Raw genomic sequence first — 24,612 nt, 5'->3', positions numbered from 1 at the left:
ATCGTAAACATTGTTCATCAAATTAATTATCAGATTTTACTTTGACCTTTTATTTTAACAAACGGAATCGGTAAAGGTTTTTCATAAAAAGATTAAGCTTGGGTGTAGTTTTCTTACATGAATACTGGGAAGTTTATCTACAAACCGAGAGCGAATATCCTGCCCATGTTGTATATGAATAACCAACAATATAAACGCAATTAACTTTCAACTGGCTTTTCTAAAATTATGTCTATGTGTATGTAAATCATGATTCAAACATATTTTGCATTTTAAAATGTCGCTGCAGTATTTTACGCAATATTGCTCCAGTTTATCACTGAAAATCAAGAATATCCATATATTCTTTTAATTTCTCATATAAAATAAATGAAAGATATATAAAATAATTATTTTAAACGTTACAATTTTTTTTTTCCACGAGTAACAGGTTCAATATAAAATTACCTAACGACGCCAGTAAAAATTAAACGATAAGAACATTATAAATAGAATTGTCCCAAGATGACTTATCAGTGAGGTATATAATAGGTGTATACAAAACTGTATTTTCTTCCATTTGCTGTTTTTTTTTTCTTGCACTCGGTGGAATTTCTACCCAATATTAAACAAATTAGCATTTTCTTTTTTTCATCAAGCGTGCATACACATGGTTTGTTGTAAATACTTATTATGCATTATCTTATACGCAAGAGGCAAGTCCATATACTTAATTAACATCCCTTCACAATATCAAGCAATACCGTAAGACGTTCACGCAACAAAACCGTTTGGCTCATATGCAGTTTCGAACTATAGCAAATGTCCTATTAAGGTAACGGAGATGAGAGAAACTGTCTTTCCTAGACTTGAGTGGTCAGATATTTTCTGATCGAGTCTTTTTCTCGGGCGAGCCATGCCACGTTCAATCTGATGGACTCGACGCACTGCTGCACCGTTCTTTCGGTGCCCGGGGTCGGATGACCCTCGAAGAAACTCTCTACATCTTTGGCTTGTTCCTCGGTGACAAAGTTCTCCGTGGTGAATTTAACCAACCGCGCTAGTAAAAAGCCACCCTCGTAACGATCCAACAGGGTTTTCCAATTTTCCTTGAAGAAATTCCACGCCATGAGACGTCCTTTGTACGACAAACCCACGGACATGATGGCAAATACAGTATCTTGAGCACGGACCTCCTCGCTCATGGCAAAGTCGAGAACTTTTCGTAGCAGCGCCTCGTCCTTGATTGCACCGAGCGCTCGTAGAATCCGTTCCTTTTCCTCTTGAAGATCGGTCTCTTTGTATAACTTTATCATAGTCATATAAGTATTAATATCGCCCACGCAAAGCACAGCTCGATAGACCGGACTGCGCAAATCGGCAGCGAGGGTCGTTGTGCCGTTTACGTGTAGCTCAAATCTTCTTTTTGCTTCTTCGATGGTATTTTCATCATTTAGAGCCGCCATACGGCCCAACACGAGAGATCTGAGCAGGGTGTTCAAATGGCTCTCATTCGGCTTAGGATCCCATCCTAATCTGGCATTAACATCGCGGAACAGATTACGCCCAAATGCTTTAAAAGAATCTTCGAAATCTAAATGCGAAATAAGAGTACCGATTTTACTTAAAATATTCACTATAGTAGACCACACAGTGTAGTTGTCTTCCTGCTGGAATGCTTGCATTAATTCAAGCACTTCCACCGTAGATGCGTAGCCCGCTTGTACCATGGCAAAGAGATCGTCGAGTAAGCCTAATCTGTCGAGAGGAGGTAACGTATGGTCCTTAATTGCAGGCAGTAAAAGCGACAGAGCGGATTGACTGTAACGAGTTCGATAAAAGCCAATTGTCCCAGGATTGATTTTTAGCCATGTGCCCTCGGGAACATTTTGAATTACGAATTCTTTACTTTTCGCATCTAATATGCCATCGAATATTGTTTTGCTTGGATCTTGTGACGAACTTACGCTTATTGGGATGAGCCATGCGTTATTTGCAGTGCTATCTACCGATCCATCGGCTAGGAATCTTTCTTGAGTCAACGACAAAATCCTATTATTGCCTTCCTGACGATAATCAACCTTGACGACCGGAAAACCCTGTCTCTTGGTCCACGACGACATTACCTTACGCACAGCTTTATTACTGGCCTCCTCCAACGCGGCCCAAAGATCCTCGGTTTCCGCATTGGCATAGCTGTGTCTTTTCAAATACAAATTCATCCCCTTTCTGAAATCGTCGTCACCTATATACGCGTGCAACATGCGAATTACAGAAGCGCCCTTGTGATACGATATATCGTCGAAAATCTCGTCAATCTCCGACGGATGACCGACCGGCACCTCGATCGGATGGCTGTTTTTCAAAGCGTCCAGTTCCAATGCCCGGATGTACGTGTCAGTCACGAATTGCGTCCAGATATCATACTCTGGAAACAAATGCGCCACACAAAGAAATTCTACGAATGACGCGTAACCTTCGTTCAACCATAGATGCGTCCACCATTCCATCGTCACGAGATTGCCAAACCATTGATGAGCTAACTCGTGAGCTACTATCAACGCGATCCACTGTTTGCGCACCGCTGACGTATTCTGCGGATCCACGAGCAAACAGGTCTCGCGATACGTGACAAGTCCCCAATTTTCCATAGCACCGGACGAAAAATCGGCAATTGCTATGAGATCGATCTTTGGAAGAGGATATGCAATGCCAAAGTAAGTCTTGTAGTAAGGCAATACCTTGGTGGCTACTTCCAAGGCGAATTGACCCTGCTCCTTCTTGGATTTCGGCACGTAAACTCGAACTAACACCCCGTCACTTGACTTGTCCTCTATGTAGTCGAAATCGCCCACTACTACGGCCACTAAGTACGTCGACATAATAGGCGTTCTTTCAAAAGTCAATGTTTCGTAGTTTCCAGTTGCAATTTTGCTTTTCACAGGCTGAAAACAAAAACAAGAGATGCATATAAATGTAAATTTTGTAAAATATAAATTAATTAGAAAATAGAAAACAAAAGAACGTATCAAATAATTGCAGATGCCGGGCGCTGCTTACCATATTGGAAAGTGCCGTAAGACCGATTGGTACTTTTAGCGTAATGTCAAATGTGGCTTTGAGAGCTGGCTCGTCCCAGCATGGGAAGCAACGTCTAGCATCTGTTGGCTCAAACTGCGTAACCGCCGCGTGTTCAACGGTACCGTCCTCTCTGAAATCATAAAAATTCTACGTTGCATCAAGAACGCTCACCATATTCGATAATCCGGTAAGAGATGCCTGAGAGGGGAGTACAAGATGTATATCAAAGGTCGCTTTCAGAGACGGTTCATCCCAGCATGGGAAAATCATGCGTGCTGACGTGGGACATAAATATGTTACAGCAAAGTAACCATCTTGCCTTTAGAAAGATACATATATAAATAGTTTTAAATATCTTTATTTACCCAAGCGTTACACGCAAGTATTTTTTGTTTTGTCTCTCAGGAGTCGCTTCGAGCGAGCCCAACACACTTGCTTGGTACCGTCTTCTTCTAACGTATGCCGTCAGAAGAGAAAGATGGTGCCGGTTTGCACGAGTGGCGTCTCCCCGAACGCACCCGGGATGTATTGGGTTCGTTCAAAAAGACTCTTGGGAGAGAAAACGAATAATACTAATTTTCAGACGCTAGAGTCAATCAACAATTCATTTAAACTATTATTAAGTTATATATAAGTTTTGTTTCTCATCAAATTAAGAAACTTTCTAATTTTTTTTTTTTTTTTTTTTATACATTATACATATAATGCAAAGTTATAAAGCTCTTTTCTTACCCGCTATATTTGCTCCTATAAAAGCCCTTCATCTTGTCATTGATCTCGCCCACAAATTCTATATTCAGATATCCACTTTTGCCCAGTGGTAGAGCCTCAGAAAATACCAACATCGCAGTTTCTTCAGATGCCGACAACTCAATTTTCTTAGCAGCAATAGCCTTGCCATCGTTCCCATTGAAGGTTGCATTTTTTATATTAATCTCCAAAGAATTCAACACAATGGTATCTGTAGAGCTTTCCACCTGCGATACAAAAAAGTATTAAAAAAAAAAAAAAAAAAAAATTAAATTAGTAATCAGAAAATGCAGTAATCTTAATTGCAAAGATAAAGTAAGATATTGCAGAGCTTGAGTAGGAAAAAAAAAAAAAAAAAAAAAAAAAAGTAGGAGATAAGATGGCAAATACAATCTGAAATGAAACGTGCGCATATAATTAACAGCGATGGAGAATTAAGCGAGTAGATGTCGTGAGGGGGATTAAAAGCGTGATTGCCGGCAATTAGAAGATAAGACCGGCTACGGTGTTTGCCAATCAAACTCGAACGCTATTCAAACAGCCATGTAGAACCGGCAGGGGAGGGCAGGGAAAGGGGGACGAAAGGAGGGCGGCGTTTCTTGGTTATGTTTCCCATATGGACAGCGGCCGCTTTGTTCTCGGTCTCTCTTCGACTCCCTTTTGCGGTTCGAGGGAGAGAACGGGGCGGAGGAGAGAAACGGGGGAGATGAAAAGCCCAGAGGGCGAAAACGTTGAACTTACGTTGAGATGCACGCTCTCGGTACCATCGAAGGTGAAGGTGGCGAGATTCGGCGTCAGCGAGATATCATAGTGATACGGACGCACGCATAGCGGCAGACGGCGAAACGGCTTCTTCTCGTCGCTCGACATCGTCGCTCCGCACGGCACGCTCGCGGTTACTTCGCAGACGTTTCGGCGGGGGTAGTTCACTCTCGGTACTTGACCACCGTTGCTCCCGACGGTGCTCGCTCCTCGCAACAACCGCGATAACGAACCCGCGTCAACTCCCTGTCCCTGCCCGTTTTGCTGACTCACAGAACGGCAACGCACACCTGCACGTGCGACGACGCGCGAGAACATGGCCCGGATGCACACGTACTGCGCATGACCGCACAGGAATGCGGGGGCGCACGACTATGGGTATGACGCTATTCCTGCAATTTAGCATTATCTTTTTCTAATGCCACGTATTGTAGTAATACACGTAATGCACACAACACATGGCATTAGAAAAAGATAATGCTAAATTGCACGAATAGCGTTTCTCCGAACGTGTCCTATCATTCCCAGGTAGATCGATAATCGTAAATTGAAATAATCGAACCTCACCTAGTTACTTTTTCTCAAACCGTGTTTCACAGACTAGGTTTCCGGGCCTGCGCGCGCGCTTGCTCTCGCCCACTGGCTTTCGTCGTGTCGTGCGGTGCGCGAGGTGGATGGAGGTGTGTGTTAGGCGAGAGCAGGCGAGAGCAGTGCATCCGCGACGTACGTACGCGAGACAGGCTGCTTTCCCGACCGGTCGGCCCCGACTTTGCAGATGATTCGCTTGAGGTAGTGGTGGCGTGCGCGAGCACCCGCCGTCGGCAAGGGTCACCGCGGCGGCCGAGGGGTTGACCGACGTTCCGATTCCCGTCGGTGACGGGAGAGAAGAAACACAAGAAGAAAAGAGAGAGAGAGAGAGAGAGAGTGCCTGGCTGCTGGTCGCTGTGTATACGCGTGTGTGCGTGCGCGAGAGTGCACCGACGTGAACCTTGTCCCGGACCGGTGAGGAGAGAAGAGGAGAGGAGCGGCACCTCGCGGTGGAAGCGAGCCTCGTGGCGGTGGCGGCGTCCTCGCGGTGGCGCGACGACATCCCGTCGTCGTCGCCGTCGGCCGCGACGCGATAGCGGCGGAGGCGTTTTCATGGCGCGAGCCGACGCGGCGGGGACAGCTTCACGGGGCCACGAGAGGACGGCGCGAAAGACGTGAGAAGACCGCGCGCTAGGGAGAACGTCGCCCTCCGGAACACCCGGATCCGCGCCGCAGGAGCATCGGCCGACGGAAAAACACGGTGACGGCGGCGACGCCGCGTACACACACTGACACACGCGCAGCCGAGTGCGTCACCGCCCATATGTGATGTGTCCCGCGCGCGCGAGCGTATGAGTAATCATGTACTGTCAGGATAAGGGCTCAACCGCCTCCAAGAGCAAAGAGGGTAAGTCTCTGCGCGCATCTACCTTTTCCCGGCGATGTCCCGGCTCGTCGTTTCCTTATTTCCCGGTCGCTTTCGCGTGCGCGCAAGAGGCGGGGAAGATAAAGATAGAAGGAACGTGTGTGTGCGTGCGTGCGTGCGTGCGTGTGCCTGTGCCTGTGTGCAACGGAGAGAGAGAATGAGATAAAGGGAGTTCCGTTCCAGGATTGCAGAGACGGGAGGACGCGGAGCACGGAGAGGAGCAGGAGTAATAGAAAAAAGGAAGGGGGAAAGAAAGAAAATGGAAATAATTCCCTCTTTCTGGGGGCCCCCGCGCGCTCACGTGTACATGTGTCTCGTATGTGTGCACGCGTGCACGTATACGGACAGTGCTTCAGGATGCAATTCGAGCGGACAGAAATGAAAACGTTTCTCTTACTCATCCCGTGACGTCGCTTATCAATCTTGATCGTGAGACTCGCGTCTCCATGCAGCGAAGATCAACGTGGCTTGCCTCGAGACCAATGCGATCTCACGCCTTTAACACGTCTTTGCTTTCGACACCTCGCTCCTGAGATTCGTTATTCGGCGCGCGAAACTAATGTATATTAGTTCGTTGACCCCCCTCTGCGCTGTAACTACCTGTATGCACGAGCAGCATGTGTGCGTATGTGCACAATTGCATCGTGCCCGTGTGCGTGCACGTCCGTGTGACTGAATGGCGTGTTATGTGCCGCACACATACGGCAGTTTCAAACTTTTTATCACGATGGTGAGCGCTCTGCGAGAGCTCGCTTTGTTACGCGACTCGCTTCCAAGAAACGTGATAGTCAACCAGTTTCAAGGAACTGGCACTTGGAAGGTGTACCCAAGAATACACGTCTTTTGTGAAAATCTGCTGCCTTCCATATCGTAGATTGATGAATCATCTGAATTCAGAATGAATTACATCATTCCAGTCTGAGAGACCCCGCTGTGTAAAGTTACTCCATTCATTGAGCACCATTACTTGTAAGGGGAGCGAGATATGAGTTTTGACATTTATAACTCGTTGATTGAGAAAGAGTCAGGACCCTGCTCTGTTTATACTGTGCTGCTGGGAGGGTCTTTAAGATGTTATCCGAAAAAGAAACAGATTTCTATTCTTTCCTTCTTTTCTTTTTTTTTTTTTATTGTTTATTGCATAATATAATTCTTTTTAGCCTACATTTTTTTGTATCAAGTTCCTCGCATTGTCATTTGAGAGGAATGCGATGCATATACGTCTATCATCTTTATTAAAGAGCACCGGCATAACAGAGCGTATGATGTCATCATAATGGTCTGTTATATCTGAATTACTCTGATGTTCTTGGCCTTCTGTTATGATGTCATGCTGTCTCAACTTACACTTGATATTTTAAATGGTTGTTAAAAATATTGCGTTTATTATGTGCAGGGCCTGTGACAATGCGGGAAAAGAAGGGTGGTGCTCTTAGCAGAGTGCAAAAACTAAAGAAACGTCTCAGTCACAGCTTTGGACGGCTTTGTAAGTACTTTTTGTGCAAATAAATACTTTTACATTAACATAAGAGTGAAAACATTTGTATTTATTGAATAGCTGAAACAATTAAATCATAATTTGTTTGTTAGTCGGATACAATTAATGGAAATATACAAAAAAATTATTTTTTGTTTTTTTTTTTTTTTAATTATTTAGCTATATCAAAAGAAGAGGCTGATGATGCTGCAACTAGAGGTCAATTGCCATATAATGGTTATTCTGAGGAGTTCCTAGACCGCTTGGAGCCGAATGGCAACATACCTGCGGATAAAGATCGTCGTTATGGTAAGATAATGCAGTTTGATATGCAAACAAAAGTTTTAGCCAATACTTTTTTTATCTTACAAATATAATTAATGCACGACGTTTGTAAAATAATTTAATTTTTAACATTTAATAATTAACTTTCACACATAAGGAATTTTCATCGAAAATTGGACTGTCACAGAATGGACAGGTGTGGGCGATCACGAGAGGGTGCATCGGCAGCTTTCGGTTTCTAGCGATTCGAAGCTTCTCGATGAAGATATACGGGAGGAAGCTAGGGTAATTTTGCGGCCCAGACGTCCACCGCGGCCGAAATCTGAAGTTTTCCTTGGTCCAGAACCTAGAAGAACTAAACGATTCTCCGCTTTTGGGGTAATATTATAATACATACGTATTTGTTTTTTTTTTTTTTTTTTAATGGTATGTACTAATCTCAATTTGTCTCAACAGGGAGATTCGCCGTTTGGTAAATCCGAAGCTTATATAAAACTGGAGCAGTTAGGAGAGGGATCATATGCCACAGTGTTCAAAGGCTATAGCCATCTCACTAATCAAGTGGTGGCTCTTAAAGAAATTAGACTGCAAGAGGAGGAAGGAGCTCCGTTTACTGCCATTCGCGAGGCAAGTCTCCTCAAAGAGTTAAAACATAGCAATATCGTGACTTTACACGATATCATTCATACCCGCGAGACGCTCACCTTCGTGTTTGAATACGTTCACACCGATCTATCGCAATATATGGAAAGGTATGGAAGCGGAAACGGAGGACTGGATCCACGTAATGTTAAATTGTTTCTTTTTCAATTATTGAGAGGACTAGCATACTGTCATCGCAGGTAATTATAAATATATAATATTCAATTTTAATTATTTTGATAATCGCATCGATTAATTTATGTTATTTCATATTTTAGGAGAGTACTGCACAGAGATGTAAAGCCCCAGAATTTATTAATCAGTGAAATAGGAGAACTTAAATTGGCAGACTTTGGGCTGGCAAGGGCCAAATCTGTGCCATCGCATACGTACTCACACGAAGTCGTGACCTTGTGGTACAGACCGCCCGACGTTCTTTTAGGTTCCACAGAGTACTCGACCTCGCTCGACATGTGGGGAGTAGGTTGCATATTTGTGGAAATGTTAACTGGTGAACCGACATTCCCAGGTGTACGCTGTACGTACGACCAGCTCGATAAGATATTTAAAGTGTTGGGCACACCTACGGAGGAAACTTGGCCAGGTGTCACGCATCTGCCCGGGTATAAGGCGCATAGACTGATATTTTATCCGCCGCGGAAACTGGGACTCTCGTTTCCCCGGCTTTACGACATCGCCGAGGGTGATAGTATGGCGTCGTCGCTCTTGCAGCTGAATCCCGATCAACGGATAGGAGCGGAGGAAGCGTTACGACATCCTTATTTCACCTCTCTTCCTAGGAAACTATATGAATTACCTGATGGTAAGTATTGTATAATTCCACCCAGCATATCGTTGCATATGTCGTGAAACATCTGTGTCTCACGTGGCAATCTGTTTTGTTGCAGAAGTGTCGATATTCAGCGTAGAAGGTTGTCACTTGTATACAAACTCGAGGCACGGGTGCACGGATTCGCGTCACACGACTCTTAAGACTTGAGGTTAAAGCAAACGTTAAATGAGTATATTATAAGTAAATTTGCAATTTAACATGTTGAGTGAAACATTCATCCTCGTGAGGTTCATACGTGTGGGTGTATGCGCGCGAGTGCACGCACATACCCTCACGCGCACATGACACAACTAACAAATACATGTATACTTAACATATGCACACAAACATATTACTTACAACACACAGATACACAAGCGCACATGCACTACTCCCAGATGCGTTGTTCGCTCTCTCTCAGGGCTGCTCCATGATTTCCGCCACTCTATTCTTTTCACACACGCAATAATAATATTCCTTTTCTTCTTCTTTTCAAGAATATACGTATTCGAGTAAATTAATTATTAACGAATTATTAAATCGTAATTCTGGTCAAGGAAACAAGAAAGTAAAGCTTACGGCTACAAGTTAAAAAGATTATAAGAACTTGCGCACGCTCGATTTAGGAAGCAAAAGCACGCACGACCCATCCTCGCACTTCGTCCAAATATTAGATTTAGATCGATACCAATCAAAAAAGAAAAAAAAAAGAAAGGTACCATACCGCCGCCCTGCGTCTCCCCGATCCCAGCCCAAGCCAAGTAGGGCGGACGGTCGCTGGTTAGCAAAACTATTACCAAGTAATTATTACTTATCTTAGAAAAATTGTGGAAGACCTGTAGCACTTTATATAAACGAATTTTACTGCTCTTTCGTGCATGATGTTGGTCGCTAGGACAGTTGAAAATATTGATACAGCACCGGCCTAAAATATATCATCTTTAGGATTTTTAAGCATCTTTAATGCCAGTTGGCATACAAGTTGTGCTTAAATATCCGAAAGGTGATGTACTTTTGACTGGTATCGTAGATAAATTAGAGAGAACTATTGTTCGAGTTAAATTTATTGTTAGACGTGATGCTAGCATGTAAGGTATTAGAAGTTTAGTGAAAAAAGGAAAAAGAAAAACAGCGGATCAGTATTAGTCAAGTGCCGTAGTAGCCAACATCGCAAGATGCAGTGAGATTAAACTAATTGAACGCTCATCGTTAATAATACCCGACTGTAGTGATCTAGATGTAAGTGATTAGCATTAGATCGTATTTAATATCAATCGAAGTTTATCGACAACGTCACAACGTAGCGTAAATGATAGCAAATCGTGACAGAAAACGAGAGGGAAGTAAAGGGAGAAATGGGGTAGTGATTTTAGACTTGACGAAATTTTATTTCTTCAATTTGCTTTTAACTGTTATTGACATTAGCCAAATATGGTGCTCGAGCTGTAAACTGTGACATGTTCAATCGACCATGTACTCGTGATATAGTATTATTTAACGAGTATCCGTTCGATTTTCTAAAAAAGAAAAAAAAGAAAAAAAAAAAAACTACCGGATAAAATAGCGTTGGCAATAGTAGGAAGTAGGAAAATATAAAGAAGATTTAAAAAACGGCGTTACAGTTCTTCCAAATTTTGTCTAAGCTACAATTGAACGATTATTGCGATAATATTACTCCTTTTCGTAGGTTACATTTATACCGATTTTTCAGCACACTTATTAAAAAAAAAAGAAAAATATATCAACGAGGTGAAAGTAAATGAAAGGTGGGAGGGGGATTGAGGGAGATTTCGAAGAGATTTGAAAGACGCTATTGCTATTACTACCGATTATTGCGTTTCTTTTTCGGTAGATTGTATATAGAATTACCAGATTCGTATTATCGATAATGCTGAGATAGCTAAATCGAGATAATAAATGTGACTTTGTAACAAACAAATTCAGACGTATGGTACTCTGAATCCTGTTCATCCTTAACCCGGCAGTGGTATTACAGAGCTAGGCAAAATATCCGGCAAAGTGAAAAAGTGAAACAACAGCTTACATTTGATATGGAAACCAAAATTACACATTTTACTTATAATGACTTAATAAAAATGCATACGTTTCAACTATTCTCTGAACTAAAACGCCAAATGAAATGTAAAGGAAAATTATATTTCGTCTATATAAAATACAATTATAGATTTATTTTTACATCTTACGAAAAGAATATCAGTAAATTATAATAAATCCTGCAACGAAGATGCATATTAAGATTTTGAAACGTTATACTTTTGTACTCACATGATAGAAAGCGCATACGAGAAACATTTTCTTTCATTGTTGTTAAATGAGAAACTCCATTTCTTTATTTAATTTCTATCGTCAGAAACGTCATTATCTTTATTGTAAATAGGTTGCAGTTCCAATCTCTCATTATATTCACGCTATTACTGTTATCTTTTAATGAAGTTAAATACGCATAATGTAAATTTAAGCTTGTTTGTAGACGTTTAAGATTCTTCGTTTCTTATCCTGCCATTTTCGTAAAAACGGGCATTTATCGAATAAATTAAGTAGGTCGACATCGTAATCATAAGTTTAATTTCCTATGCTTAGTTTCGTGAGATTTTCTGATACATTGGTTTCTAGGGTGCGGTGCTACTTTTTTACTCTGATGTGAAATTTGTAACTTGTCCCATCCTATGGATGGTAACATCGAATTTTGTTTCTAGAAAGAAATATTCAAACGTTTAATGTACATATATTAATAACGTGTAAACATGATGCCGTTTACATCGATCTCAATAAATGTGAAAATAGAGGAAGAAGAAAATTCAAGTGTCACAACTTCTTTTTATATGTAAAGACGTTCTCATTTGTATTATATAAAATCTGAAAGTAACTTAATTAAATATATATTTATTATTTTATTTAATAAAATAGGTAATAATTATTTTATTAAATACGAAAAAGTATATAATGCTTCGAAAACGATCGAGTTTTAGATACACAAATACAAATATTGTACTTTTAGACTGACTTTAAAAAATCGAGACGAGAAACGTCAAACGTTTTAACAAGATAAATTTTTGTTTTCGTTATAAACTTTGTAATTTACATTTTGTGTGTATATATATATATATATATATACTATGTCTTTCACACATGCAGGAGTGCGTTTATATTATATATTCCTCATTGGAAATGCATTTATCAGTTGCTTCTTAAAAGTTACTTTTTCTTTAGTTTTTTTAATTATTACTTGTGAGCAATATATGTGTTTCTTAATCGCTATTTCAAAACGATGTAAAAAAATTTATACACGTTTCTGAAAGTTAATATCGATAAGAAATAATAAGTTGTACCACTGCCGAGTTAAATGGTCACCATACGTAACGTTCCGTTTAGTTTACTGAAAATACGCAAAACTTTTGTAGCTTTAATACGTACTTATGTTGTTTAAGTATCCGATTTTGTATACGTATGAAATCTTCCGATCTTCAAGTGTACGTTCTTTTATTTGTAAACTTTTTACACGAGATATCACGCATAAGATATCGAAACCGCTGCGGAATTGCATTAATTGGGGGAAAAAAAAAAAAAAGAGAAAGAGATTACGTTTTTCCGCATAGTAAACATTTTCTTGAACGCGTCGTTGAGAACATGTGGCATTACATATGTCTGACGATTAGACCGATTGATGATCGATCCCGAATTTATTCGGGAGCTGAACGTATTGTGCCTGTGCTACAAATATTTGAAATAATAAAGATACAACTCTCGCTATATGTATATGTATATTACAATGTTTGCGAAATGCGTGGCGTGATGTTCCTCGACAATCTAAGCTGAGCAATATTAGAAATATGTTAAAATTAAGAACTCGATATTTAGGAAATGCGCTAGACGCAATAAGTATTATAGGATCCTTTTAAAATGTTTCAGAGTATTTAATAGCATTACAGAGATTTCTCATGGTAATAATTGTTATGTATGCGAGATGACAATTGAGAAATTACTTCAATTTAAGCCATTATACATTCCATTTATTGTTTCAAGGATTGCCTGCCTCTATTAATTATGCCTTTATTAGAAACACGCAACATCTCGCTTAGAGACTTTCTTAAAAGATCTGAATTGTTTCTTACATTTTCAAGTTATTATTTTCTAATTTTAATTGGTTTTACATCATGTGTATATTTATATTAATAAGTAGAAAATTTAATGTTGCGGAAGTCAAAACCGCCAAAAAAAAACTTGATCGTCAGCAATCGAATAACCGTGCGCAACTTTGATTTTATACCAAGGACAAGATTGACAAAAAAACGTCATCCTAGCTATAATAAATTCTATATCCGAAGCGAGATGGATGCCCCGAGCGCCCAAAGCGGAAAGAGATGAAGATCATCGAGAGGGTGCAAGTGCGCAGAAGTTGAAGTGCAGCGGGTGCGACTGGTGCGAGTCAGGTATCTAACCTAACCTAACAGCGCGCGATTGGTCGTCAAGTCGACGAGTCACTTCACTTCACTTCACTCGTCTCTCGACCGCGGAGACGGTGCCGCGACAGAGTTTTCCGAACGCGAGTCAGCGTTCCTCGGACGCCCGGTTTATCGCGACGTGCGGCGTACGGGAAAGAGCGATCAGTCCAGTTCGGAACGGAACGGAACTTGAGTCTAGCCATGGGCGTCGCGGTTCATCGTCGGTTCGTGTCGTGTGCCTTGTTGTCCGTGCCTCCCAGTGACGCGCACGACGATGCAAACGCGTGATCGCGCGCGGACGTAACATGTCTAGAGACGTTCTCCGCGATTAGCGTCGCTTAATACAGTCGACAGGGTTTCGAGGGCAATCACGGCGAACGGGCACGACAAATTCCCTCTCGCCAGGTGAGTGCAACGAACGCACCCCTTTTTTTTTTCCTCCTCTTCCCTCTCCCTCTATCCTCCGCGTCACTCGGAATGCTCGGATACCATCGGCACCGAGGATTAATCTTCAGCGACTCGCTTGGACTCGATGATAACCGAAAATCGTCGATTATTATCAGCTATTCTCTCAAAAGGTGTGTATCATTCACGCGCGCGTGCGAACGCATTCCACATGACGAGTCCCTGTATGTATATTTATGAAATTCTAAAAAAACTTGGCGGTATTAATCCCCGATTCTATGTAGATCACCTACGTAGACGAACTTTAAACTCGGTTTAATTAATTCTTTTTACGTTCTTTAATTATTGGAAAGTCAAAGTTTATTTACACTCTCGTCGAGGGCGAAAAATGGTATTCGTTTCTATGTTGTCTTCAAAGTCAAAAGGAAAAGAAAGCGAGCAGCTATACAAACTTTGCATCGTTGATTGATAGTAAAATATTTAATTCTATGACGCAACGTGTGTCTTTTTGTATCGCGATCAACTTCAGTCTGGACGCGGTTAGAGCCGCGGAAGGGGATGAAAACGAGCGCGACCGGGATTAAAATTAATCCCCGTGCCGACACAGATATTCGTTCGGACGTGCCCGAGGTCGGTAAAGTCGACGCTCTGCCGTTTCTCCGCGTCCACTTTGACACACATCGAGAATTTTCGCCGCGAGCCGGGCTCGTCGTCTCTCGCCGACGCGCCCCGGTGCTTCCTAGGCTTTCGCGTTCTCTCTCTTTTTTTTCGCGCGATGAATCACGGGCCTTCCTCGCCGTTCCGCCGTGATTCACATCCCGTTTTCTTCTTTTCCTCACCCGCCCGTTTCCCCGATCTATGGCACGCGGGTAAGCGCTCGTTCTAACGCGCCACGATTCGCGGGAACGCGTCCTCGTCCTCGAGCGGGCGGGTCCTTCGAATGAAGCAGTCCCCTGCCACGCGTCCTCCGAAACGACATCCGCAGAGAGCCCTCATCGTTGTGACAAATTTCCGTTAATTTTCACTTCAAGAACCGCTTTTCAGTGCTTCGCACGTCGTCTGATCTGGTACATCACCTTCTCTTATTTTGCAAAGCGGCGCGTAAACTTAGTGTTCACAGGCCTTCAAAGGGCCTGTAATGTAAAAATAAATATGTATTATTAGAAACTGCTCCTTGCGAAGAGATCACTTCGTAGAGAGGCACGCAGCGCCAGGTACTTCGTAGCACTCTACTTTTCTTTGTTTTTTCAGATTCGCACAGACACCATGGGTCGCTACACGGGGAAGAAGTGTCGTCTTCTGACAATGTTATGGCTAACAGCTTTATTCTTCTTAGTCGAAATTGTAGTTGGCTATGTCACCAACTCAATGGCTTTAATAGCTGATAGTTTTCACATGTTATCAGACGTGGCTGCTTTGGTGGTAGCATTTCTTTCGGTGAAAGTGAGAACTATTGTTTATTATATTTTATCCGTGTACTCATTTAATTATTATATCAATTACTTACAAGCTTTTTATATTGCAGATGTCACCGAAGAAATGGTCTAAGAACACCTTCGGCTGGGCCAGAGCCGAGGTGTTAGGAGCATTGGTAAACGCTGTGTTCTTGGTCGCATTATGCTTTAGTATTACCGTGGAAGCGTGTAAAAGATTTATCGAGGTAGAGGAAATACATGAGGCTAAACTGCTCGTTGGAGTTGGCGCGCTTGGCTTGCTGGTGAACGTAATAGGTTTATGTTTATTCCACGGTGAGTATCGCGTCGCCAGATTAATAAGTACACGATACTTTCCACTGCTAATTTTCACTCTACTTCTTTTTTACCCTAGACATTTCCCAAGTACTTTATTCATATTCTATATCACAATTATCTTTCGGGCGTAATCTACGCGCGATATCGTAATATCTTAATTATGATAATGGATAACTGTATTGTATATCTTTAAATTACTGTTTGCATATCAAGTTCTTTGTTCAACATTGCTGCAATATTATCTTATTATTGGTTTCAAGAGATTTTGTCTTCAGTCGAGATAAAGAGAAATTAATTATTAAATGTGTACTACTCTACTGAGCAAACGTATTAACGCAGCAAGATTTGAAGTAAAAGACTTTTGTAAATATAATTGTTGCAATAGATTTATATCTTGTGATTGGGGAAAAAAAAAATTCTACAACGTATTAAAACATTTTCTAACGGGAAGAGATGTCGATAATATCTAATATATTAGTTTTATTATCTTATTTATACGAGATTCTCTGAAATTAAATATCTAGAAAATATTTAATTCAACGAACATTGTTAATGTTATCGGTGAAGCTTTATTATTTTATTGAATTTTATAAAGCATATTAATTTGACAAATTAATATTGCTTTCTTCTAAATTTAATCGGTTTCTATATCATGTATCGTATATCATAGATAAAACCAATCAACTTTATCACTATATATGATAGATATTTATAAGTGCAATTATTATAGAACATGGAAGTGGTCATGGCCACTCGCATGGTATATCCCGAAGTCACAATAGGCTAAGCACCTTGGTGGGCACAGACGATAATGAAAACGACGAAGCTTATAGACCTTCCACACCCCAAGTAAAACGAGCGCATGGCCATTCGCACGATGCAAGTCAGATGAACATGCGAGGAGTATTTCTTCATGTACTTTCTGATGCGTTAGGGTCCGTCATTGTAATTGTATCAGCCCTAATTGTGTGGCTGACCAAATGGAAATATAGGTGAATCACCCTGCATTTTTATATATTCTACAGATTTTTTTTTTTTTATTCAAAATGTAAATGTAAAGTTTATTTTATTTGTCTCGTATAGATTTTACATCGATCCTGCACTCTCGCTTTTATTAGTCATTCTCATTCTGCGTTCAGTATGGCCGTTACTTCAAGAATCAGCTTTAATTCTATTGCAAACTGTGCCAACACATATTCAGGTAATGAGGCGTGTGATAAGGTTTTTAAAACGCAAGATATATTTATATTTGCATTGTCAGATTTATAAATTTGTTCATAACAGGTCGATGCTATACAGCAACGTTTGTTGGAGAATGTAGACGGTGTATTAGCCGTACATGAGTTTCATGTGTGGCAATTGGCAGGTGATCGTATTATAGCTAGCGCACATATAAGATGTAGAAATCTTTCTGAATATATGAAAATTGCCGAACAAGTTAAAGAATTTTTCCATAATGAGGGTATACACTCGACCACTATTCAACCAGAATTTATCGATGTAAGTAAAAATAAAAATAAAAAACTTTTAAAGTTTGCGTGCATACTTAAGCGTATGCAAACGTTAAAACAGAAATTTTTGATATAAAAAAAAAAAAAAACATTTTTAATTGTAAGTAATCACAAGTTGTGTTTAAAAAATCAGTGAGTCACACACGTAACATGAAGTTAATACACGATCTTTTGTTCAGCGTCAATGATGCGTAAAGTGAATGTTCTCTGAATCATTTTCGAATCACAACTTTAATCTCTTAGCTTATGATAATGATTCAAACATAAATTTTTTAATATTTATATATTTTTTTTTTTTCTTCTCTAGTACCATTCTAATAGCGAAATTAAAGAGACTCCGACGGAAGATTGTGTGTTGGACTGCCCAAAGACTGATAAGCCGTGCAATCATGCAACGTGCTGTGGTCCTTCCAAACAAGTAAGTACAATATTACAAATTTTGCGTTTTTGTATTATTTATCATCCATATATTCTTTGGTTCTTTAGTATATCATGGAAAGAGATATAAGTTCTTCATCTAAGTATTCTAGATCAGAATACGTCGGACAATGTTTAGAAGGAATAAAATCAGAATCAAACGCAACTATAGATCGCGATAGTTCATCTACTACATCTGGAAACCTAAATTCTATACTTCATCCATATAAAAGTACAGTTATATCCATTTGCAAGAAAAATATTAATCAATTTTTAATTGCTTTAAAACGTTTGGAGAATTAACTGAATATTTTTACAATAAAATTTAAATTATCTTTTAAATTTTAAATGTGCTTATAATCGGATACAGTCGGCAATATAAAATTAAAATTGTGCATATTATCCTGTTTTTACATTTAAGTGACGAGATAAAAGAACTCTTAAGAAACACATGTCACGACAATCATCTGTATTGTAATAAAATTTAATTTTTTTTTTTTTTTTAATTTTATCCATCTAGCCTTACTGATAAGATCTGCAAATAAGATTTATAGACGATAACTTACGTAATAATACACAGGGTCGTGAAACTCCTTCACCTGGAGAGACGCCATACATGTGCAGACAGCGTAATAGCCTGGCGCGTTCGACTGGCTCTATAGGAGGAACAGAGCAACAAGAAGTGAATGAAATGGAGCGCGGACACTTGTTATCACTGCCCGCTTCGCATCCAACATCGTTCCACTCCGTCCAAGTTCCGCATCCTCATGTTAATGCACCAACTGTTTGAACTCTTATTGCATTATCGAATATCTACCTCCATAGTAAAATACGCAAGACGCGTTACGATTTATTGTACAAATACAATAAATGTGTATCTACGTTGAATTCATTAATATCAGTTGATGGCAGAGATTGAATGATGCATTAGGTAATTTCATATAATAAAAAATTAATACATTTATGAAATCTTATAAATAAAAATTATTATTCAGAAGCTTCTCTTTCTGAGATAGTTTGGCAAATATAAAATAATTTATCAGTCTCTTATTTTTGCCATCAATTCACTAAGTATAGTAAATAATTAAGATACTTGATAATTAAAATCCAAAGGCATATTAATACCAAATATATTACGTTATATTCATATTAATGTATTAATATAAATTAATATATTAATATATTTCGCGTAATGCTATATAAATACGCTCTATATGCTCTGATATAAATAATAAAATATATTGAATTCTTATTATAAATTTCTTAGGCGAGATTTTAAAATTAGATGACTTTGCTGCAACTGTTTGAAGTATAACTTATTATATGAAATATGTAATTTAAGTTAAGTATTTTTTAAATCTCACTTGTATATTAATTAATTAACGCGGTCATTTTATAAGAATCCATTTTACGAAGTTCTTTATTTATATGTAATTTTTATTATGTTAATTGTAATACGTAATTTTGTAAAACGCGCTACAACTCTATAAATAAGAGTACCAAATCTCTTCGTTATATCCACAATATATTCTTTCCTCCATATAACTTGTTAAGTTAAGCCTGTATATTTTGTATGTATTATCGATTTAAACAATTATAAAAGAAAACTGTCTATTACTTCCGTACATTAATTTATTACAATTATTTTACAAGATTTAATTTGAAAGAGATATCATTATTTTTATATTGTATGTATTAATTTTTTTAATTACTTTTTTATGCAGTATAATTTTAATTAATTATGTCATTTTTGCGTCATTAATCCAGGAAGACAAACTAGACACACTGGTATATACCCCAGGTACTCCTGGAGATGCACAACCTATACCCCAAGTAACCAGTCCAACAACTTGATATGGCCCGTTATTCGTTGAACACACCAGCGGTGAGCCTCCGTCACCCTATAAAAAAAATTAGTAATTTTAAATTTAATGAATAGATATTAAATGCAAAAATTAAATACATAATTTGGTTGCTATTTTGAACATTTATATTTAACGCAAGAAGTAATATATGTTGTATTTTCTTACAGTGCATGCGTCCTTTCCAACTTGCCCTCCAGCGCACATAAAAGAATTATCCAGATTGAAACTAGCACCGAGTCTCGTTGTACGAAGGGCTGTTTGACATTGTGGTTGATTTACTACGAGCACGTCCACCTCTTTTAGAATAGTCGGCATTGTGCCACCTATAAAGGCAGTTGTTCCCCAGCCCGTCACCCAACAACTAAAAAATAATATCGGTAATCAATATATATATATATATTTATTTATTTATTTATTTATTTATTTATTTCGGCCATTTTAATGTTTAATAAGCACTGATATAAAAATTAATATAATTACAATACAAAATAGCAAAATCTTTTAATGTAAAAAGAATGAAATAATAATTTTGAATTAAATATACTAATTATACGTGCCTCGTTCCTGCGGCAGGTGCTGCAGTTGGCAAACACGCCGTGTTGATGTTAAGACTAGTGGCGATGGGGGCAGCTGAACTTAATTTAAGCACTGCTACATCGTTGCGGAGTGTCACCGGATCGTAATACTCGTTCGCTGTAACCTTTGCCACGGAGATCTCAACGGGTGGATAGGCATTATTAGTTGCAGCTGAGAGGTCCCATGCACCTAATCTTACTTTAATGTCACCACCTCTGTAATATACTTTAATTAAGTACGTATATTATGAAAAATACTAATATCTATATATCACGTTACCGAATTTTAGTAATCGTTCCCTTAAAAAATTTATATAAAAAATAAGAAATATATCCTTTAATAATTTGTACGCATGTGACACTTACCTATAGCTCGCCACTTTATGAGCGACGGTAAGAACGTGCGTCGCACTAATAAGCACTCCTCCCCCGACGTAACCGTTATTGTTTGTTAAAATAGCCACCATCCACGGATATGCACCTACAGCAGCTTGTCCTACCGGGTGCTGGGAAGGTGGTATCCTTCGTATACCACATCCAGGATTTGTACCGCCTCCGCCAGATGTACAGCAAGCCACATATCCAGTAGGGCAAGTTGTTCCCTAAAAAAAAAAAAAAATCACATGTTAATATATTAATACCAAATAATGGTACCAAAAGTTACCCCTGCCCTCCCTCTCAAGGAAGAGAGGGGGGTGGTCTTTTTGGTACCATTCTATAAATCTCGAAAAAATATTAAATACGTTTTTTTTTTTTATTGATGAGTATTTCCCCAAGATAGGCCAAGAGTATTTCTCCAATTTAGGAGGCCTTACTTAAATGGACCACCTTGTATAATATATCATTTTTATTGTATTTTTTTGTTTTATGTAAACTGAAATATATTACCGTATTCACTATTCTGACGTCGAAACCGCCTACAGTGCCCGCAGGACAGGTAGTTCCAGGGTAGCACTGACACGACTGATTCACAATAGCAGCTGTAAACGACAACAAAATGCATTTAAAAAATATAATAATTCGTAAAGTAGGACATTTTTTAGAGATAATAGTATTTAGTGTAACATAATGTAATATGATATAATGTACATACTCGTTGCAGTTGGATCAAAAGTGACCTGTGCAAAGACAATATTTTGCAGTAATTTGTACAACGACAGCAGAAGTATCAAAGCACCATTCATCTTGAAGACCCAATATTAAAAAGAGAAGAGCGAAAAAAACTGATTTAGACCCCTGTGAATGAAACTGACTCGCAACAAGTAAAGCTCGAAGTGCGACTTACGAGATTTATATATGCATATATACATATATATATAGAAAGAGAGAGAGATAAGTGCATCAGTGCGTTGCAGAGCGGTAATATCGTTTCCGTTTTTCATAACTTTGAGGGAAACATTAGTTCGCGCATCCAGCGGGACGATATATAATGTATGACCTTTTACGTAGCGCTATAAACGATAGTTCCTGGTAACGACACTCGCCGGACTCTCCCAACTGTATCTCGCGTAAAATATCTAGCACAGCATGGAAAAAAAAAATAAGCAAATTACTTCCGATTATAATTACGATTATGTGTAATAATGCGTGGCATGCGCGCACGCTGGTATTCCCGGCGGCTCGAAATAGCCGCGCTACCACTTGACACAGAGAGAAAGAGCAAGGCCACCGCCGTCTCATTGATAAAATAAGCAACGAAGGTCAATAATCAGGAATCACCGGTGCGAGTAGACCGTGTATCACGCACCGCTGATCTCATTCAACATTGTTTTAAGGTTGTTACAATATATGTTGTTTTGCAAGAGGTGATAAGTTATCTTACTCTGCGTTTGGCATCCGTGACGAAAGGGCTGTCAGACGAGGCCTTTTACATGAAGCATTCGAGAAACGCACTCGTCCTTCTTCTCGCTTCACGCTTACGGGCTAACGAGTTGATTAGAAGGACGCTAATAAAGATAATTAGACCGAATTGATGAGATCGCTGAAGGAGAAAATGACTTCTCTCTGATGCCCTTCGTATAATTTATTTCTATAAATTAATGAAAAATAAAATATACCAATTATAAACACCATCGTTTAAAAATCATCCTGAAACAGTATAACAGAGAAAAATATAAAAATAACGTTACTCTATGATGTTCCAATTATGGAATGCTTAAATTATGTGGTTTTTTTGTATTTGCGCAAAGTTCACTTGATGCGTTTTCTATGTCGAGCCTCACGTCGGGATGAAGTTAGCGTGACCACATGTAAAAATACGTACTCTGCATATACGGTAAATTTTTTTTAACAGCGCTTGCTAAGTACTTGGCAAGAGGCACAGAGGTAGATAACGTGTCGAGTAACGTGTTTATCTTGTTACGGCTGTATTTGTCGTAAAACGGTGATCGCAAAATGTACAATAACAAGCTTAATCTTCGGCGCACGAGTTCTTCTTCCTCTTCTTTGCTGAACAGAGCTTTCGAGGCGCAACGCGTTAAGATTTTCAAACTGCACAGACGATAACGTTTCAAAATTATGTAGAAAATATATTAACTATAATAATGTATCAATTTATGTTATTTACCTGGTTATGTCGATAATAAGCGATAATATCCACGGTGGCCAGTGATTCTGACTGGTAACATACATACATCCAAGATGTAGCAATGGCTTTGTTACATAAAGACTCTGAAAATTGTACAATGCATTACTGTGCTTTTTATTTCATTTAATGTTAAATTAAATAAAAAGCATGATAATCTTTTATCACGCTAAATACTTATTATATAACATCGTTGATACTTCAACTGACCTCAGCTAACTTAAGATTCCTTTCAGATTTCTGTTTTTGTTCATTTCTCAAGTTTTTATTCTCATCTATAATGGAAGGCAATGCCTTCCACGTTCGGGTTTTTATAGGAACCGAATACTTTACGCTGCGAATAACGGTACCCGATCTTTTCAGCATGAAACCCTCTTTGGACACCACGTCATCGTTAACCCCATTGATAACCTTATTGAACTTCTCTCTGTTAAGAGGTGGAGTTGCTGGGCTCTTTGTTATACGTTCCTTGTACATGTGGATTGATAGCAGTCGCAGCACAGCCCTAAAACGAGCAAACGTTAATCGAGCTCGATGCAAAAGAAAAGTTTGCGTATCGCTGAAATAGAAAAGCCAAGTTCGTACTTAAACAATTGTACAATTACGATTATCAGCCACTTTCCCTTAGGGCCCCATAACTTCTTAGCGGACACCTCGAGCAACGTCTCCGTGTACTCCACTACGGTCAACCAGATTTTGATCTTTGAGTCAAACTGCGGTATCTTGAGGTGTTGACGTTTACTACTATACATAAGCAGATCGTTGCAGAACACGATCAGGTTCGGCATGGAGTAAATCAGCTCGACGGCCAGAGTCGAATCGCGGAATTGTCCTGCAAAGAGCACATATACATTTTAATAGTTGCGCCTAGGCTACAAGTGCGATAAGTAAATTTTAATCAGCGTTGTTCTCTAACCAAAACTAAAATAAGACAAACATCTGACGGTGGCCTCGATGTCGGTCAGGAGCTGCGGGTTTGCCACGATCCATTTCTTGTAGGATCCGAGCAGATTGTTTAACGTGGAATTGATACAACTTGCCATTTTGTTGTTAGATATATATATATTTTTTTTTTTTACAGCAAAACATTCGTTAAACGTTCAGTTTTGCTTATTTCATTATGAATACATTAATTATCGCGTCGAGCATATTGGAGCTGCCATGTTTTATTCCAAAGGTCGAAGCACAACTCGAAGCTTTCGAGTTTCGAATTTTTTTTCTCGTCGATCATCTCGAACGGAGATCGACTTATTTTTTTTTTTTATGAACTAATTAATAAATTAAATTAAATTATATTAATTATTTGAATCCGTCATAATTTTCCGCGACAGCAAATTGCTCGAGAAATAATAACAATAATAAAATCAATGTCGGTTATGCGAAAAGAAAACGGCTTTAACGACGCCTCGGCGGCGCGGTTTTCGACGCGTCTGGACGGCGCTGCGGGACGCCAGGCGACGTCGGCGTCGTCGGCGGGTCCGCTTACCTCAATAAAGTTAGCACCCCCATTTCGGAATTTTTAATTTTCGTTATTGCAAATCGATTGTTAGTCGTTTCTTATTGAATGTTAGATAAAGAAAAACGTTTGTTAGATAATATTTTTTATAGAAATTAAAAAATTAATTTGAGTATAAAGTTAGCACCCCAAGTAAAATTTTTACTTCTACTTACGCTTAATCGATGCGCAATCGTTTGTTATTACCAAATATGCAAAGAAAATCGTTTGTTAGATCATAGTTTTCCTAAAAAAAAAGCAAAAATATAATAAGAAGCATGTGCG

At 39.2% G+C, this 24,612-nt stretch overlaps 5 protein-coding genes and 1 long non-coding RNA gene across 12 annotated transcripts; 3 read left to right on the top strand and 3 right to left on the bottom strand.

The window, feature by feature from the left end:
- Window positions 1–10: 10 nt before the first annotated feature.
- Window positions 11–4,905, bottom strand: Psa (puromycin-sensitive aminopeptidase). Of its 2 annotated transcripts, none has more exons than XM_070663391.1 (4): window positions 4,552–4,905; window positions 3,793–4,037; window positions 3,040–3,190; window positions 11–2,924 (listed from the first exon to the last, which is right to left on the bottom strand). In XM_070663391.1, the coding sequence occupies exons 1-4, from the start codon at window positions 4,888–4,890 to the stop codon at window positions 843–845; spliced, it is 2,817 nt and encodes a 938-aa protein (XP_070519492.1). In that variant the 5' UTR covers window positions 4,891–4,905; the 3' UTR covers window positions 11–842. The 2 variants fall into 2 exon arrangements, with proteins under 2 accessions (XP_070519492.1, XP_070519493.1); XM_070663392.1 differs by lacking the exon at window positions 3,040–3,190 and adding an exon at window positions 3,232–3,379 and having other exon boundaries at window positions 4,552–4,899.
- Window positions 4,906–5,232: 327 nt separating this feature from the next.
- Window positions 5,233–12,856, top strand: Eip63e (cyclin dependent kinase Eip63E). Of its 2 annotated transcripts, none has more exons than XM_070663403.1 (7): window positions 5,233–6,007; window positions 7,422–7,511; window positions 7,683–7,811; window positions 7,975–8,165; window positions 8,244–8,629; window positions 8,708–9,252; window positions 9,338–12,856. In XM_070663403.1, exons 1-7 carry the CDS (start codon window positions 5,962–5,964, stop codon window positions 9,427–9,429), a joined length of 1,479 nt encoding a protein of 492 aa, XP_070519504.1. In that variant the 5' UTR covers window positions 5,233–5,961; the 3' UTR covers window positions 9,430–12,856. The 2 variants fall into 2 exon arrangements, with proteins under 2 accessions (XP_070519504.1, XP_070519503.1); XM_070663402.1 differs by having other exon boundaries at window positions 7,945–8,165.
- An 885-nt stretch (window positions 12,857–13,741) lies between these two features.
- On the top strand, window positions 13,742–19,425 carry Znt63c (zinc transporter 63C). 4 transcript variants are annotated; one of them, XM_070663404.1, is made up of 8 exons: window positions 13,742–14,129; window positions 15,381–15,572; window positions 15,655–15,877; window positions 16,611–16,872; window positions 16,964–17,081; window positions 17,165–17,380; window positions 17,699–17,809; window positions 17,878–18,297. In XM_070663404.1, the coding sequence occupies exons 2-8, from the start codon at window positions 15,396–15,398 to the stop codon at window positions 18,109–18,111; spliced, it is 1,341 nt and encodes a 446-aa protein (XP_070519505.1). In that variant the 5' UTR covers window positions 13,742–14,129; window positions 15,381–15,395; the 3' UTR covers window positions 18,112–18,297. The 4 variants fall into 4 exon arrangements, with proteins under 4 accessions (XP_070519505.1, XP_070519508.1, XP_070519506.1 ...); XM_070663407.1 differs by lacking the exon at window positions 17,878–18,297 and adding an exon at window positions 18,389–19,425 and having other exon boundaries at window positions 13,753–14,129; XM_070663405.1 differs by lacking the exon at window positions 13,742–14,129 and adding an exon at window positions 14,162–14,302 and having other exon boundaries at window positions 17,878–18,298.
- On the bottom strand, window positions 19,423–21,481 carry LOC139106544 (inactive CLIP domain-containing serine protease A3). Its single transcript, XM_070663412.1, has 6 exons — window positions 21,342–21,481; window positions 21,137–21,228; window positions 20,615–20,850; window positions 20,231–20,464; window positions 19,839–20,034; window positions 19,423–19,709 (listed from the first exon to the last, which is right to left on the bottom strand). Exons 1-6 carry the CDS (start codon window positions 21,430–21,432, stop codon window positions 19,548–19,550), a joined length of 1,011 nt encoding a protein of 336 aa, XP_070519513.1. The 5' UTR covers window positions 21,433–21,481; the 3' UTR covers window positions 19,423–19,547.
- LOC139106548 (uncharacterized) lies at window positions 19,938–23,020 on the top strand. Its single transcript, XR_011546380.1, has 4 exons — window positions 19,938–20,050; window positions 20,247–20,484; window positions 20,709–21,275; window positions 21,351–23,020. It is a non-coding gene; the product is annotated as an uncharacterized lncRNA (long non-coding RNA).
- Window positions 22,257–24,030, bottom strand: Pex16 (peroxin 16). Of its 2 annotated transcripts, none has more exons than XM_070663409.1 (5): window positions 23,749–24,030; window positions 23,418–23,664; window positions 23,043–23,337; window positions 22,815–22,918; window positions 22,257–22,738 (listed from the first exon to the last, which is right to left on the bottom strand). In XM_070663409.1, the coding sequence occupies exons 1-5, from the start codon at window positions 23,873–23,875 to the stop codon at window positions 22,483–22,485; spliced, it is 1,029 nt and encodes a 342-aa protein (XP_070519510.1). In that variant the 5' UTR covers window positions 23,876–24,030; the 3' UTR covers window positions 22,257–22,482. The 2 variants fall into 2 exon arrangements, with proteins under 2 accessions (XP_070519510.1, XP_070519511.1); XM_070663410.1 differs by having other exon boundaries at window positions 23,770–24,025.
- Window positions 24,031–24,612: the final 582 nt, after the last annotated feature.

The sequence above is a fragment of the Cardiocondyla obscurior genome, linkage group LG11 (assembly GCF_019399895.1).
Source record: "Cardiocondyla obscurior isolate alpha-2009 linkage group LG11, Cobs3.1, whole genome shotgun sequence".
Classification (NCBI taxonomy): domain Eukaryota; kingdom Metazoa; phylum Arthropoda; class Insecta; order Hymenoptera; family Formicidae; genus Cardiocondyla; species Cardiocondyla obscurior.
The sequence above is the reverse complement of the archived record's forward strand: the minus strand, read 5'-3'. Positions and strand labels throughout refer to the sequence as shown.